Source organism: Octodon degus, unplaced genomic scaffold, assembly GCF_000260255.1.
Source record: "Octodon degus isolate 3935 unplaced genomic scaffold, OctDeg1.0 scaffold00273, whole genome shotgun sequence".
NCBI classification, from domain to species: Eukaryota; Metazoa; Chordata; class Mammalia; order Rodentia; family Octodontidae; genus Octodon; species Octodon degus.
This window is the reverse complement of record NW_004524849.1, coordinates 479,811-492,535: the sequence shown is the minus strand read 5'-3', so window position 1 is coordinate 492,535 and position 12,725 is coordinate 479,811. Positions and strand designations below refer to the sequence as shown.

At 44.0% G+C, this 12,725-nt stretch overlaps 1 protein-coding gene across 2 annotated transcripts in view; it reads right to left on the bottom strand.

The window, feature by feature from the left end:
- Positions 1-7,650, bottom strand: part of Lamc2 (laminin subunit gamma 2) — a 64,451-nt gene extending 56,801 nt beyond the window's left edge. The window contains exons 1-2 of one of the 2 annotated variants that reach the window (XM_012512768.2): positions 7,598-7,650; positions 5,118-5,312 (exon numbers count right to left, since the gene is read on the bottom strand). In XM_012512768.2, coding sequence (XP_012368222.1) covers positions 5,118-5,193 — 76 coding nt within the window. In that variant the 5' untranslated portion in view covers positions 5,194-5,312; positions 7,598-7,650. Of the gene's footprint in view, positions 1-5,117; positions 5,313-5,462; positions 5,557-7,597 lie in introns of those variants that run through there. The other variant, XM_023706862.1, reaches the window with a different exon arrangement.
- Between the last annotated feature and the right edge of the window lie 5,075 nt (positions 7,651-12,725).

The window sequence follows — 12,725 nt, the reverse complement described above, 5'->3', positions numbered from 1 at the left end:
GGAGAGGAGAAGAGAAGAGAAGAGAAGAGAAGAGAAGAGAAGAGAAGAGAAGAGAAGAGAAGAGAAGAGAAGAGAAGAGAAGAGAAGAGAAGAGAAGGAGGGACGAAGGAAGGAAGGAAGGAAGGAAGGAAGGAAGGAAGGAAGGAAGGAAGGAAGGAAGGAAGGAAGGGAGGAAAGAAGGAGAGCAAGCAAGCAAGCTTATGAAAGTAGCTTTAGGAGTGACAAACAGGAAAGTTGAAAGTAAACAGCAAAAGTGAATGTAGCAACTTCATAAAATGTGAATGGATGGATATTCCTGTTAGTAATTATTTTGTAAATTATGTGACTTTAAATATGTCTGTGTAGCTAAGAATGTATTACCCAATTATATAAAGAGATATTTGACTACTACATCTCTATTACTAAATGCTTTCACAATCAGGTTGGTCAAAACTCTTTTTGGGAGAGAGATGTGAGGATCTTCTCACTGGAAAGTGAAAGACTATCATCTATGGGTTTGTCTTTGTTTGGGGAATGTTCTAGAGTGACAGATATGATGACTCTGCATATGATCAGGGATGGTAGGTGATAAGAGGCAAGGAGAAGAAATGATTGAAATTCACATCCTCTTTTGTTTCCTTGCCAGGTGCTGTGCTTGTGTTACTGGTTGAGCTTGGATGCATATTTCCACCTGAGCAGAAGGGCTCCCTATCACCTTTCTTGGGTTGTTGCAAGGAGAGTCAAAAAAAGCACTGAGATAGTTTGCACTTGAGTGACCCCCAAAAAGCTTGATCCCTCACCTCCTGGGAGGTGATGAAACCTTGTAAAAGTTCTTAATTGATTTAGGGTATAGGGTATGATCTCAAAGGGGTCTGTGAGATTTCTGTCTCTGTCTCTCTCTGTCTGTCTCTCTCTGTCTGTCTCTCTGTCTCTGTCTGTCTGTCTCTCTCTCTCCTTCTCTCTTCCTCCCTCTCTTCCTTCTCTCTCCTTCCTTGCTCTCTCTCTCCACCATGAGCTAAGTAACTTGCTCCATCATGAGGTTCCTTCCATGATATTGCCCCACTTTAGACTTTAAAGAAATGGGGCTCTCCATTCCTGTGTTAAAATTTCTGGGCCAGTGGGATAGCTCAGCAGTCTAAAGCATCTGCTTAGGCAAGCACTCAGGGACTGTGGTTCGATCTCCCATACCACATGCCACGCCAACTCCGCTGCCAGGGCAGGCTGCGCAGGCCACATACGCAAAAATAAATAAATAAATTTTCTGAAATTTTGAGCCAAAATTTTTCCTCCCTTACTTATAATAATGGAAAACAGACTAGCACAAGCCTTCAGGTACTTGTCACCTAAAACTCAGCCAGCAATATACTGACATCCAGGACTCACAGGGCAGCCAGCTGTAACACCAAACACATACCGACATCTTGCTGGGTAATTTATAAAGTGTTTTCCCTGTAAGGATCACAACACTTCATTTTCTTCATTTTAGAGATGAGTAAACTAAGTAACAGAGTGACTTACCCAAGTCTCAGTATAAATGTCCCACAGTGTCCAAGGGCGGGGCTAATATTTCAACCCGGGCAGTCTTACCCCAGAGCTTGCCCTTTCAAGCATGATGCCGCAGCATTTAATCTCTTTAAATAATCAGCTCTGTGAGAGAGCACAGGCCTTTCCAGGGATCCTTTCTATTGCCCAAAGCATCTCTATCCCAATGTCAAAGGATGGGAGAAAGCAGATTAATGACCTACAACAAGCTTGGATTCTGACTTCACCGATCTTACAGAACAACTTCATTAAAATGCACTTGATAATGGAACAGCATCATTTTAATCACCATTTTTGTACATACATTTAGGTATCTGATGCCAGCTGTTACTCCTACGTGGCTGGAATTCTGCCTTTGCTGGGAAAACTGGCTCATCTTTCTCGAGTCTCCCCCTCCCCCTTGTCCTTGGTGCTCACTTCTCCTCCTCCTCCTCCTCCTCCTCCTTCATTGCTCCTCTCTCTTCTTAGGTGTTGAGCTTTCTTTCCCTTGTGCATCTCAAGTAATCTCATCTGTGGTCAAGGCTTTTATGTTCCATCTGTGGGGTCTCAAATTTACATCTCACATTTCTCTTTTGAATTTCAAAAAATCAAAGTTCTAGCTCTTCCCTGGGACTTGAAGATAACTCCAATTGCATCTCCAGTTCAAAAGATCCCCATGGGAACTCCCTCCCTCCTCTCCACTTGCTGCCCAGCCTTGTTCTCCAATCTGATCTTTCAGTCTTTATTTCCTTCAGTGGCTTCACTATCTAACCAATCACTTGAAGTCCTGGCTCCATCTTGGATTGTTTCTTATCTCAGACTATTTCTCCTTACTGGAATCCCTAACACCCACCCAGTGGATCATCAAGTTATTTAGATCTTTACCTTGGAAGTATTTAGTGTTTGTGTACTCTATTTCTGTTTCTGTCTTGTTTTTCCCATGATGGAAGATCCAACCCAAGGCCTCATGCATGAGAGGGAAACACTAGCACCAAGCTGTGCCCCCAGCTTGTCATCGGTTTCTTCTTTGCTGTTTCCACTATGGTGATGAAAACCTTCATCCTCCCTCCCTTAGATCACTGCTGGGAACATTCATTGGCTCTTCCAGCTCCTCTGGGCCTGGGAATGAACTTTCTAGAACCTTAGCCCAATCATGTCTCTCCATCCCTGCTTACAAAATCTCCTCAGCTCTTCTCTGCTTCCAAGGCACATTCTAATTGTACACACTGACACATATGACCCCTGACAACCAAATGCCCTGCTGTATTTGTAGTTGTATCTGCTTCTCATCCCATCTCTAGCCGTACCTCCCCCTAGAACTATGATCCAAAAAACTGGAGCTACTTGCGCCACATCCTTTCACGTCGAGCTCTGAGCTCCTGAAGAGGAATCTCTCGTGTTGCAGATTCTGGGCATCTGGGCTCATGATACCTCTGCCGCTGCACTGCTGGCTCTGGACTTCTTAAAGAAATGTGGTTGCAAATGTCTTAAGGCAGTTCATGATAATCCTTCACCTTTTCAACAACTTTACAAGACTACACAGTGCTATTGCCACAGTGCAACAGGTGAAGAAGCAGACCCCAAGCAGTCAAGGAGCTTTATAGATTCCTAAAACGAACTAGTAAGTTAAGTGAATCAACCAAAAATTTTAGCCAAGACATGCTGACTGTAAAACCTGTGCCTTAGCAGAAACCAATCCTTGCTAATTACTTCTATGACTATAATTTCATTGCAGGGGATTAACCAGGAAGCAAGACCTCTGCTTCAATCTCTCGTATGTGCGGCCACAGTCCCCTAGATGCCGGTCACTTTGGAAAAGGGCAGGTACCACACCTAGACCTCCCGCACATCCCAGCATCCCAAGAATGGAAAAGCGCTGTATGTGTGCTCCACCTAGCACCAAACTTCTCCTATTCTCAATGAGCATCTGAGTGAAGCTTTTTAGGGAGGAAATACGATATCCTCAGCAGTCTATCTCCAAGGAAAGGGCAAGACTGAAAGAATCCCAGACACTGGCTGATGTGTCCACATGCACACCTTTGAAAAAGATCAGTCGGCACTCTGTGCTCTTGAGTCTGATTTTATGAAATAACTGATGCTATACTACATACTTATTTTTGGTTCCTAAAGCTAACATACATATGTATTCCCAACCATGGCCAAAGGGACAATTATTTCAGCAGTCACCTATCATGTCAAAAATACGTACCTTGTTCCCTTATTAGTTTTATAGTCTGAATTAAAAAGTCCAGCTACAAGCCCCTGGATCAAAGGCCAGCTCTGTCTCTGCCAAGAGCTGCCTGCGTGACCTCGAGCAGATCTACTTCTGACTGCTCACTTTTTACATCTAGGGATTCCAGTTAGCTGATCCAGAGCAGTCTCTTTTCATTCTAATATTCACAGGCTATTCTTATTTTTAGGATGTTTTCCCCAAAGTTACTTTTATTCTAAATGTAAGGGAAAACTACCCTACATGGCCACTTCCATACATTTCAGTTTTTTAATGCATATAATTAAACTGTACATATTTTGATATGCCCAGTGAAGCGGTTATTACAATCAAGAAGACTGGGCCAGGGAGATATAGCTCAGTAGAATAAGCACCTGCCTGACAAGCACAAGGTCCTGAGTTCAATCCCTGGTACCACACACACACACACACACACACACACACACACACAAAATTAATAATAATAATCAAGAAGATTAATATGCTCATCATTTCACATAGTTATCCCTTTTTTGTTTTCAGAAGCCATATATGATTTCTGAAATGTAGTAAGTGATGATGGGGTACAAGTGAATTCCAATAGTATTTTATAATAAAAAAACTACAATCGATACACTGCAAAAATTGCTGGTAGCTTGGAGCTCACGGAATGCCTCAAATGCACGAAGCAATGTAAACCTAATTATACAGGAAAACAAGGTAGATGGCAGTTAGGAGTCAGGGAAAACCCCCTTATGCGTTGTCTTAGCTGACACATACATACAGCAAACAGTTGCTAGGTTCTCAGACAGTTGTGTTTACACCAAAGTAATTTCTCAGCACATGACAGCCACTGGGTGTCTGAGATAAGATCAAAAGATATATGACATAGGTGCCCTGTAAATGCCTCTTGGGTGACTAGGACATGAAAACGCTATGAAAAGCACATTATGCAAAAGTTAAGAGAAGTGCTCAGGCTCTAAAGGCTCATTTTGCATCACAAAAATGAAACACGAAGGAGTGCAGAAGAATTATCAAAGAAGTTCCTTTGCGATCTTTGTGATGTTTCCAGTCATGATCAAAATCCTATTAAGAAAAACACACACTTTGAAAACAGTTTATCTACCAGCATATTGCTGCCTAAACAGGTGCCCCTTGGGGGTTGGGGGAGAGGTTATCCAGAAGGAACATAAAAAACAAAAGCAAACAAAATAAAACAAACACCCTTCCTTTGCACTGCCTGTTGGCTTCACATTTTTTAAACGGGGCACCTCTGCCTAACATTGGCGTCATTCTAGCCCATCTGGGAGGCCCGGATGAGGAGGAGAAGGGCTGTGCAAAGAGGTTCTTGACCAGCCGCCCGGTGTGCAGAGCCGGCCAGGTCGCGCCCGCTGCGGGGCCCACTCACCTTCCCTCCTGGCGCTGGCGGCGGCCGCGGGCAGGAGCAGCGCGGCGCAGAGGCAGCTCAGCCAGAGCGCGGGCATGGCCGGCGCCGTGCGGGTCGCGGCCGGCGCTGGGCGGCGGGGAGTGCTCCTCTGCGCCCGGCTCTGCCGTCCTTCTCCGTGATCAGGTGGTTTTATCGACTCCTCTACCTGACTCAGTCCTGACAGGAAGAGAGCCTGTGTTTCAGGGCGTGACTCACCTGTGAACAAGGAGGACCCAGCCCTCCGAGGCAGACAAACACACAGAGCACCGAGCTGCGAAGGCGCGCACCCGGCTGGCTGCCCCTGCGCCCCGCACAGAGGGCGCGCACCTGGCCCGGCCAAGGGTGTGGCCCAGGGGTCCTTCTCCTGGAATGTGCCAGAGCCGTCCTTCTCTCCCGGGCTGGTTAGGGCAGAAATCAATCGTGAGGTGGATAGCAACCTCCCCTTTCCTCAAAGCAGGAGGCCCAGCCTCAGGGTGCCCAGGCTAAAGCGCCCTCCTGGGCTCTGGTCTAAAAGACATCAGGAGGGACTGGTCTGTCCTGGAGTCCAACAGCATCCTCTCCACTTCCCAGCTGGGGTCTTCCAACCTCTGGAACACAGGAGCCCTGCCCCAGCTTTCCACGGCCAGGCTGCACCGAGCGTACCTCTCCTGGGTTGCCCTATGTTATCTGGTCAGACCAGCCTCCCTCTGAAGACTAGATCCCTGTGCACCCTAACACTGAGTACAGCATCTAGCGCTTTCAATGCTCAGGACATGTTCTGTTCCATTGCATAACAAAGAAGATCCAGATTCTGTATCCCATTAGCGTTCTAGAGCATATTTTTTCCCACTGAAAGATGTTCCTTGAGACTTAGTAGTGTCTCCGAAGTCTCCTAGACTAAGTGAAGTGAGTAATACCTAGAAAACTGCAAGTCTTGGAAGCTTCTACTCTGTCTCTTCTCCCAAGGAGGCTGATGGCAATAATCCAGAGAGGTACCTCTCGAAGAGAGTACTTCGGAACCTACTATGGCAGCCCAGGCCTTCAATCCCGCAGTCTGTGAGGCTGAGGCAGGATCACAAATTCAAGCTCCCCTTGGGAAACTTAGTGACTGAAAGCAAAAGCCTGCCTCAAAATAAAACGGGCTGGGGATATAGCTCAGTGTGAAGGCCCAAATTTAATCTCCGGCACTGCAAGGAAAAAAAAAGAGGATGAGTAGAGTCCTACTAGAGGCATAAGAATTACTAGAATTTACATATACCCAATCTGTCCAAAGCAATCATTCCTCTTTCCCAGCAACAAGGCCTGTACATCTTCCAGTGAGCACCTCTTCACTGACTCAATGATAACTGTTATATGGATAACAGCTAACAAATAGGATGCTACATGTGGGCTGAATGGATCACTTTGTATAGAACATGGAACTAGATGTTCGGTCAGAACCAGGTTCTGAATACAGCACCAGAGAATGGTAGAGGCAGGCGGGTCCTGCTAACCTGCCCTAACCTGCTCTAAAATCAGCAGCACAAAAATTAGTAGAAAAATTCCAATTTTTTCATCCTAGTCCTGATCATATTTTACTCAATCCAGTATTTAAACAAATAATATAAAGATTCTTTTCTCTCAAAACTCAGTGCCCAGTTATTACTAAATTTTAGTTTCCTGAGATAAAATACACCTAGACTTTTCCTTCCCCGTAGCTGGTGCAGGATGCAGACAGAGTGTCATGCTCCGTATGTCTACCCATCCCTGGTGTGCAATGCCTGATGGTCCTGCAGAAGCAAGGCACAGAGCCTTGCAAAATAAAGCCTTGAAGATGCATTTTTGTTTAGCACAGATTGCTATAGTTGATCATATCATGAAACTTAGAACAGAAATTTTTATCTACATCATTTTGGGACAGTGATAATGATTAGACATAGCTACTTCCTATTGGCTGTCAGTTGCTGTTGAAATCCTGTAGGATATCAATTTTTAATCTTCAAAACACCCTACCAATCAGGTTACTGTTGGTTTCCCCACCTCATGGAGAAGAAAACACAGACAAGGAAAGGTCAAGCAACATGCCGAAGGGGGTAAAGCCAGACTCAAACTCAGCCACCCTGGCGTCACAGTTCTAAAACCCTTTTGTTAGTCAATTGAAAGGCATTGTAGACAAACTCATGACAGGGAACGAATTGAGCATGCAATCAAAGGTTATTCATCAACCGCCATTGCAGCCTGGCAGACTGAAGATGGCTGGCATACATTCACAAAGCCCGGTCACAGCACGCTCTGACTGACACTACAGATTTCCCCAAGGTGTTAGCTCTGCAGGACCTCTTGAGGTCACCTGGACCAGGGGCAGAAGTGGGAAGCAGGCCGAGGGGGTCTATGCCAGCCAGCAGTTTCTTGTATTCCAACGGTACAGAACTTCACACCTTTCCGTAAAAGGTAAATAAGTTTAGGTCTCTAGACAAGCACTGCCAGTTTTTCTCAGTTCCTACCTCTTCGTCTTCTTCTGAGCTTCTTCACACATCTAAACAGCCTGCCTGCTCTGATTTTGTCCTCAACTTTGTTCAGGGACAATGTCTACCTCCTCCGCCAACGAGTGCATTGCTGGGACCAAGAGTACTCTTGTGATCAAACGTCAGGGCTCTACAAATATTCCTACCATCAAATTCTGGCTTCCGTGCTACCAAGGCACTTGGTTTTCTCTGTGTCTCAGTTTCTTAATCTATAAAATGGAGATAATAATAAAACGCTGACCTACCAGTAGCAGGTTTTTTTTTAAATTAGATAAATAAATGACTTCTCTAGTCTTCAGAACATCAGGTATATCCATGTACTATATAAGTGTGGCTATAATAATAATTTCTACTATTGTTAAGTATTAATTGTGGGCCTGGCCGGGGAGACGGCATAAGCACCTGCCTGGCATGCACAATGTCCCAAGTTTGATCCCTGGTACTGAAAAAAAAAAAGAATATTAATGGTATTTATATTATTGTTGTATTTATTATCACTAAGTAACAGTTTTTCCTTGCTATAATTATTAGCATATAAGAAAGATGAGAATTTTACTTCAGTTCTACTGATTATTTAATTGTGATTTTTAGATTTTGGGGAATTCAGCCTGATCCAGGTTTGTGCCACATTACCAACACTTACTTGGAAGTTGCTAATTAACTGTGATTTTGCTATAAAATGGGAAACTTCTTTCACACACAGATCTTTTTGTCAAATGTTTTAAATTTTTTGCATTATTTGACAAGACAAGTTAGGGTCTTATTTTTCAGGTAAAATGTAAGCATAAGATGGCTTTAAAATAATTCCTATGATCATCACATGATTTTCAAAAAATCAGCCCAAATCTGTTGCTTTTGTAGATGACATCAATACATCTTTTTGAAAATCTAGATAAAAGTTAACTTGATACTGCACAATGAAAAGGGCCAAGCTAAGGGTAAGACCAAACGACTCTTAGGGCACTATGCTAAGTGGAAGAAGTCAGACCCAGGACATCACCTTCTATGTAATCCCATCTGCATGAAATTCTGCCCAAGGAATTTCAAAGCAAGCAAGGGAGGAAAATGAAAGCGAGAAAGCCAATCAGTGGTTGTCAAGGGTAGGAACTTACTGCAATGGGGAATGGAATTGGTTTTGATTGAAAGAAATATTCTGAAATATGATTGTGGTCAAAAGTAAGCCAATTGGATACTTAAGATTTTAAAATTTAATTGTGCATAAAGTTACACCGTAGTAAGTTGGTATTACAAAAGAGAAGCTTCAAGTATCTATTTGACAATTAAAATGAGATCTCAGATGTGCTAAGACAAAGCCACCGCACGCCAACACGTCAGTGTTCGCGTAAGTTGTCGCAAAGCCATAGCTAGGAGTCTGGCCCTAACAGCTGTTCTCATTAGCTGGAAGCTTCCATTTAAAGTGTTTCTGCAGAAATACACTTGATCCTTTTCTAGAAACTTGTCTATATTGTCAATTTAGAGAAGGTAAAGGACACCTTTCTGAAATGTTTGCTAAGAAGTACAATTTCAAACCCATCTTAAATTCTGGTTGTAGGAATCAGCCCTTGGGCTTGTGTCTCATCCTCCTTAGAAAAGCCACATTCTTCCAGGGTGTAAGACCCGGGATGGGTGGGGTTAATGCCTACAGAGGTGCTCCAGCCACAGCTCGGGTACCCGGATGTTCTCACAGGGCGCTGCAGGCAAGGCTGAGGCCCTGGAAGTTCCCTTTGTCCACTGTTGTGTTTACAGTTCAGTCATCACGCAAGGGACTTTTCTTTTTACAGTGTTGAATAAATCAGTTCACAGAACTGTCGTCTCTCCCCTGCAAAGCCCCAAATAGCATTACAAGTGACATGTTGATTTTTGCCTTGAGTTCCATCATTACCTTAGTCAACTTTCAGAAGGAATGTCTGGCATGTCACCCACTTTCAAACTCGCTTATGATAAAAACTGAAGCACTAGCTACTAATGTGCCAGCAAGAGGCAGAGCTGTTGGTCCTTGCCCTTTAAAACATCTTTCCCAGAGTTCCCTTCCTGTCAGCATTTGCATTAAAATTTTAAATGTAAAATTCAGCACTCAGGGGAATAAAAAAGAAAGGTTTTAATTTCCCTTTGTTCTTAATAGGCAAAGGAAAATGTCCATAAATGGAAATGGATCAGTGTTTCCTGGATCAACCACATAAATTCTCCAGGGTTGGCCAGGCTCCAGAAAACCATGCTCTCTGAAGCAAAGCTGATGTGGCAAGCTTCCATTTCATGCATAAACATATAGAGTGTGCCCACTGTGAGCGTTCAGAGCGCTCTAGGAGCCTCGCCAGAGCTAAAGTAATTAATGCCTTTTATTCATTAGGAGGACCTGATCCTCTTCCTGTGGTTGGCCAGTGACACATCCGGTAGGGCTGTGGTACGGAATCAGTGCCCAAAAAATAGTCTCATTTATGTCTTGTTTGATGAGGCCGCTGCAGACAGAAATGAGCAAATCCATTGTTTGTTTTACAATATAACAAATGAGGAGGAACAAGAAAAGGGGCACACTTTTAGAAAAAGATGAAACAGGCAAAGAAAACACAACAAAACAAAAGGGCAGAAATACTCTTAGACAAGTTGAACAGATCTCTGGGAGTTTTGGTTTGTTGTGTCCCCTTAGACTAAAATGTAGTCATCAGCTCATTTGTGAAGCGCTGGCTATTAGGTAAAATACTACCTACCATGGTTTCCAACTGCCCTTACACCTTGACCAATGCAGCTCTTCAGGCTTGCATGAGAGGGAGAGACAAAGGAGCCTGGTGCCCTAAGCACTCTTCTCTTGCTGCGCTGGTGGCGACCAGCTTGAGCCCCACCCCACCCCCACCGACTTGACGAGTTAAACTGGAAGCAGAGGTGGCCACCCTAAGATCAGAGATCCCACCTTTGCCTTCGGAAGGAAGAAATGAGAGCAGGAAACAGAACTTCTAGAGGAGCTTCTAAATTTAAAACTGAAACATGGCCACCTTTTATAATTTAAATTATTAAATCTGAAAAGCTCTGCAGCATTTAAACTCCAATCCTTAAACGGGAAGCTCTAGGTGCATTTAGATATTTAATAATTTTGACAGTTATAATGAAGAGAGCCAAGCCGTACTGAGTCTCCTTGCGTCAGGAGCCTTTGCAGGGGGCTGGAGTTCATTCCCAGTCACTCTCCTAATGAAGCAGGTGCTATTAATATTCCCATGTTGTGGCTAAGTGGGCTGTTTCACAAACCCATGCCAACACATTTTTTAAGTTATTATTCATCTACAACATAAAAACAAATTCAGGCTCTCACCGGATTCACACACACTTCCGATTTTAAAAATTCAGCACTCAAAACACAAGATGTCTAGGGCTTATTATGGTCACTCAGGTCCACAGTGACCTCCTCCTATAGGCCAGAAATACCCAAGCGGAGTTTTCAGGAGAGCACTTGCCTTTCCACACATTACCTGTGTGCATGCTTCAGTGCAAGGCTTCAGACTCTACTGCAACATCCTTTTACATCAGCCAATCAGGTCCTGCATGGTTTTCTCTTGACTTCGCACCTTAATCCAGGTAGGAGAGCACTGTTAAGTAACTCAGTTCAATGCCTTAGAATAAGTGGAAGATATTTTCAGAGAGTTTGGCTTTTCCAGGGCTTGGCTGTCCAGAAAGCCCCAAACATTCCTGGAGGCTCTTTTGCAGGAAGTCTCTAATTGGATCTGATTTTGGCTAAAAGATGGAATTGCCCAATTATACTGCAGTTATAGAAAGAGCCAAGGGGCCGGCCAGATAGCTCAGCAGACTAAAGCGCCTGCTTAGGCAGATGCAGAGGCTGAGGTTCAATCCCTGGTGTGCCATGCCAGCCCATCCCTGGGGCACACTGAGATGGCTATTGAGACTGAGCGTGGTGGCACATGCCTGTAATCCCAGCTCTTGGGAGGGTGAACACAGGTGGATCACTATGAGTCCGATCTTCATAGTAAGACCTTGTAGACCCTGTCCTAAATACAAAAAAAAAAAAAAAAGATCTATCAATATTCACCAGCTTTAGTGCCTGAGATTTGTGAATTTTTTTCCCCAGTCTTTTATTACCTTGTTAACTACACTGTAATATTCTGCTTTTCTAGCTGAAAAAGCTCTTCACCAAACCATTCTAGGAGCCCATCCCAGTGATGATTCTGGTTGCCTCTATTAGGAGGTTTCCAAGCTTTCCCATGTACATCTTTTTTTTTTTTCTCGGAACCGGGGATTGAGAACTCAGGCCCTTGTGCTTGCCAAGCAAGTGCTTATTCTACTGAGCTATCTCCCCGGCCCCCTCCCATGTACATCTTGACAAAGACAAAAGCTCCTTAAGTGGGGTGTCCCACAGCTTATGCGTAGCACAATGAGGCTTTCTGGAGGAGGACTCTGAGGAGGCCATCTTGGAGGGTGGTGCTCAGCACCCGACACCTGGTGGAGGAATGCTCTGGTGGTAGTTCCGACGGTTGCACAGAAATCCAGCACAGAGCCTCGCTTGCTAAGCTGTGCACCCTGGCACAGTCTGATGCATATCTAAAGAAGTAAAAACTGCTCTAGAGAAACTTGGTGGCATACAATGGAGCAACATTTTACATACAATGAAACACTACTCAACCATAAAGAAGGCTAAACTTGAGTCAAAGAAGAATTTTGTAGGAAAATGAATGCACATTGAGGTCATAAATCAGACACACAAGCTCATATGTCACATAATTTCTCTTATAGGAGAAACCCTGAGTAAAATTACAGAACAAAATAAAAGCCAGACAGTTGGAAGCAAAGAGAAAGTTCTTTCTCAAAGGCAAAGAGGACAGAGAGACAGAGGAAGGAAGTAGTGCTCCATCGGATGTCAACAAGGCTTCGTTTTGGATGTTCTTTTGCTTGGAGGAGGTGTGTGTTCAAATTTGCACAACCCTCCATGCGTCTTGCCTCCAGTAGCCATTTGCAGGAAGTGGGAGCCAACGGATTAGTCTACGTTACCACTTTATTTTGCCCCTGATATGAAACTGATAGTTTAATCCCGGACAAGCCCCCAAATGTTGTAGCTCAAAAATCAGATGACAACGAGGCAAGTCCAAAAGTTAAAAGAAGCGCTTTA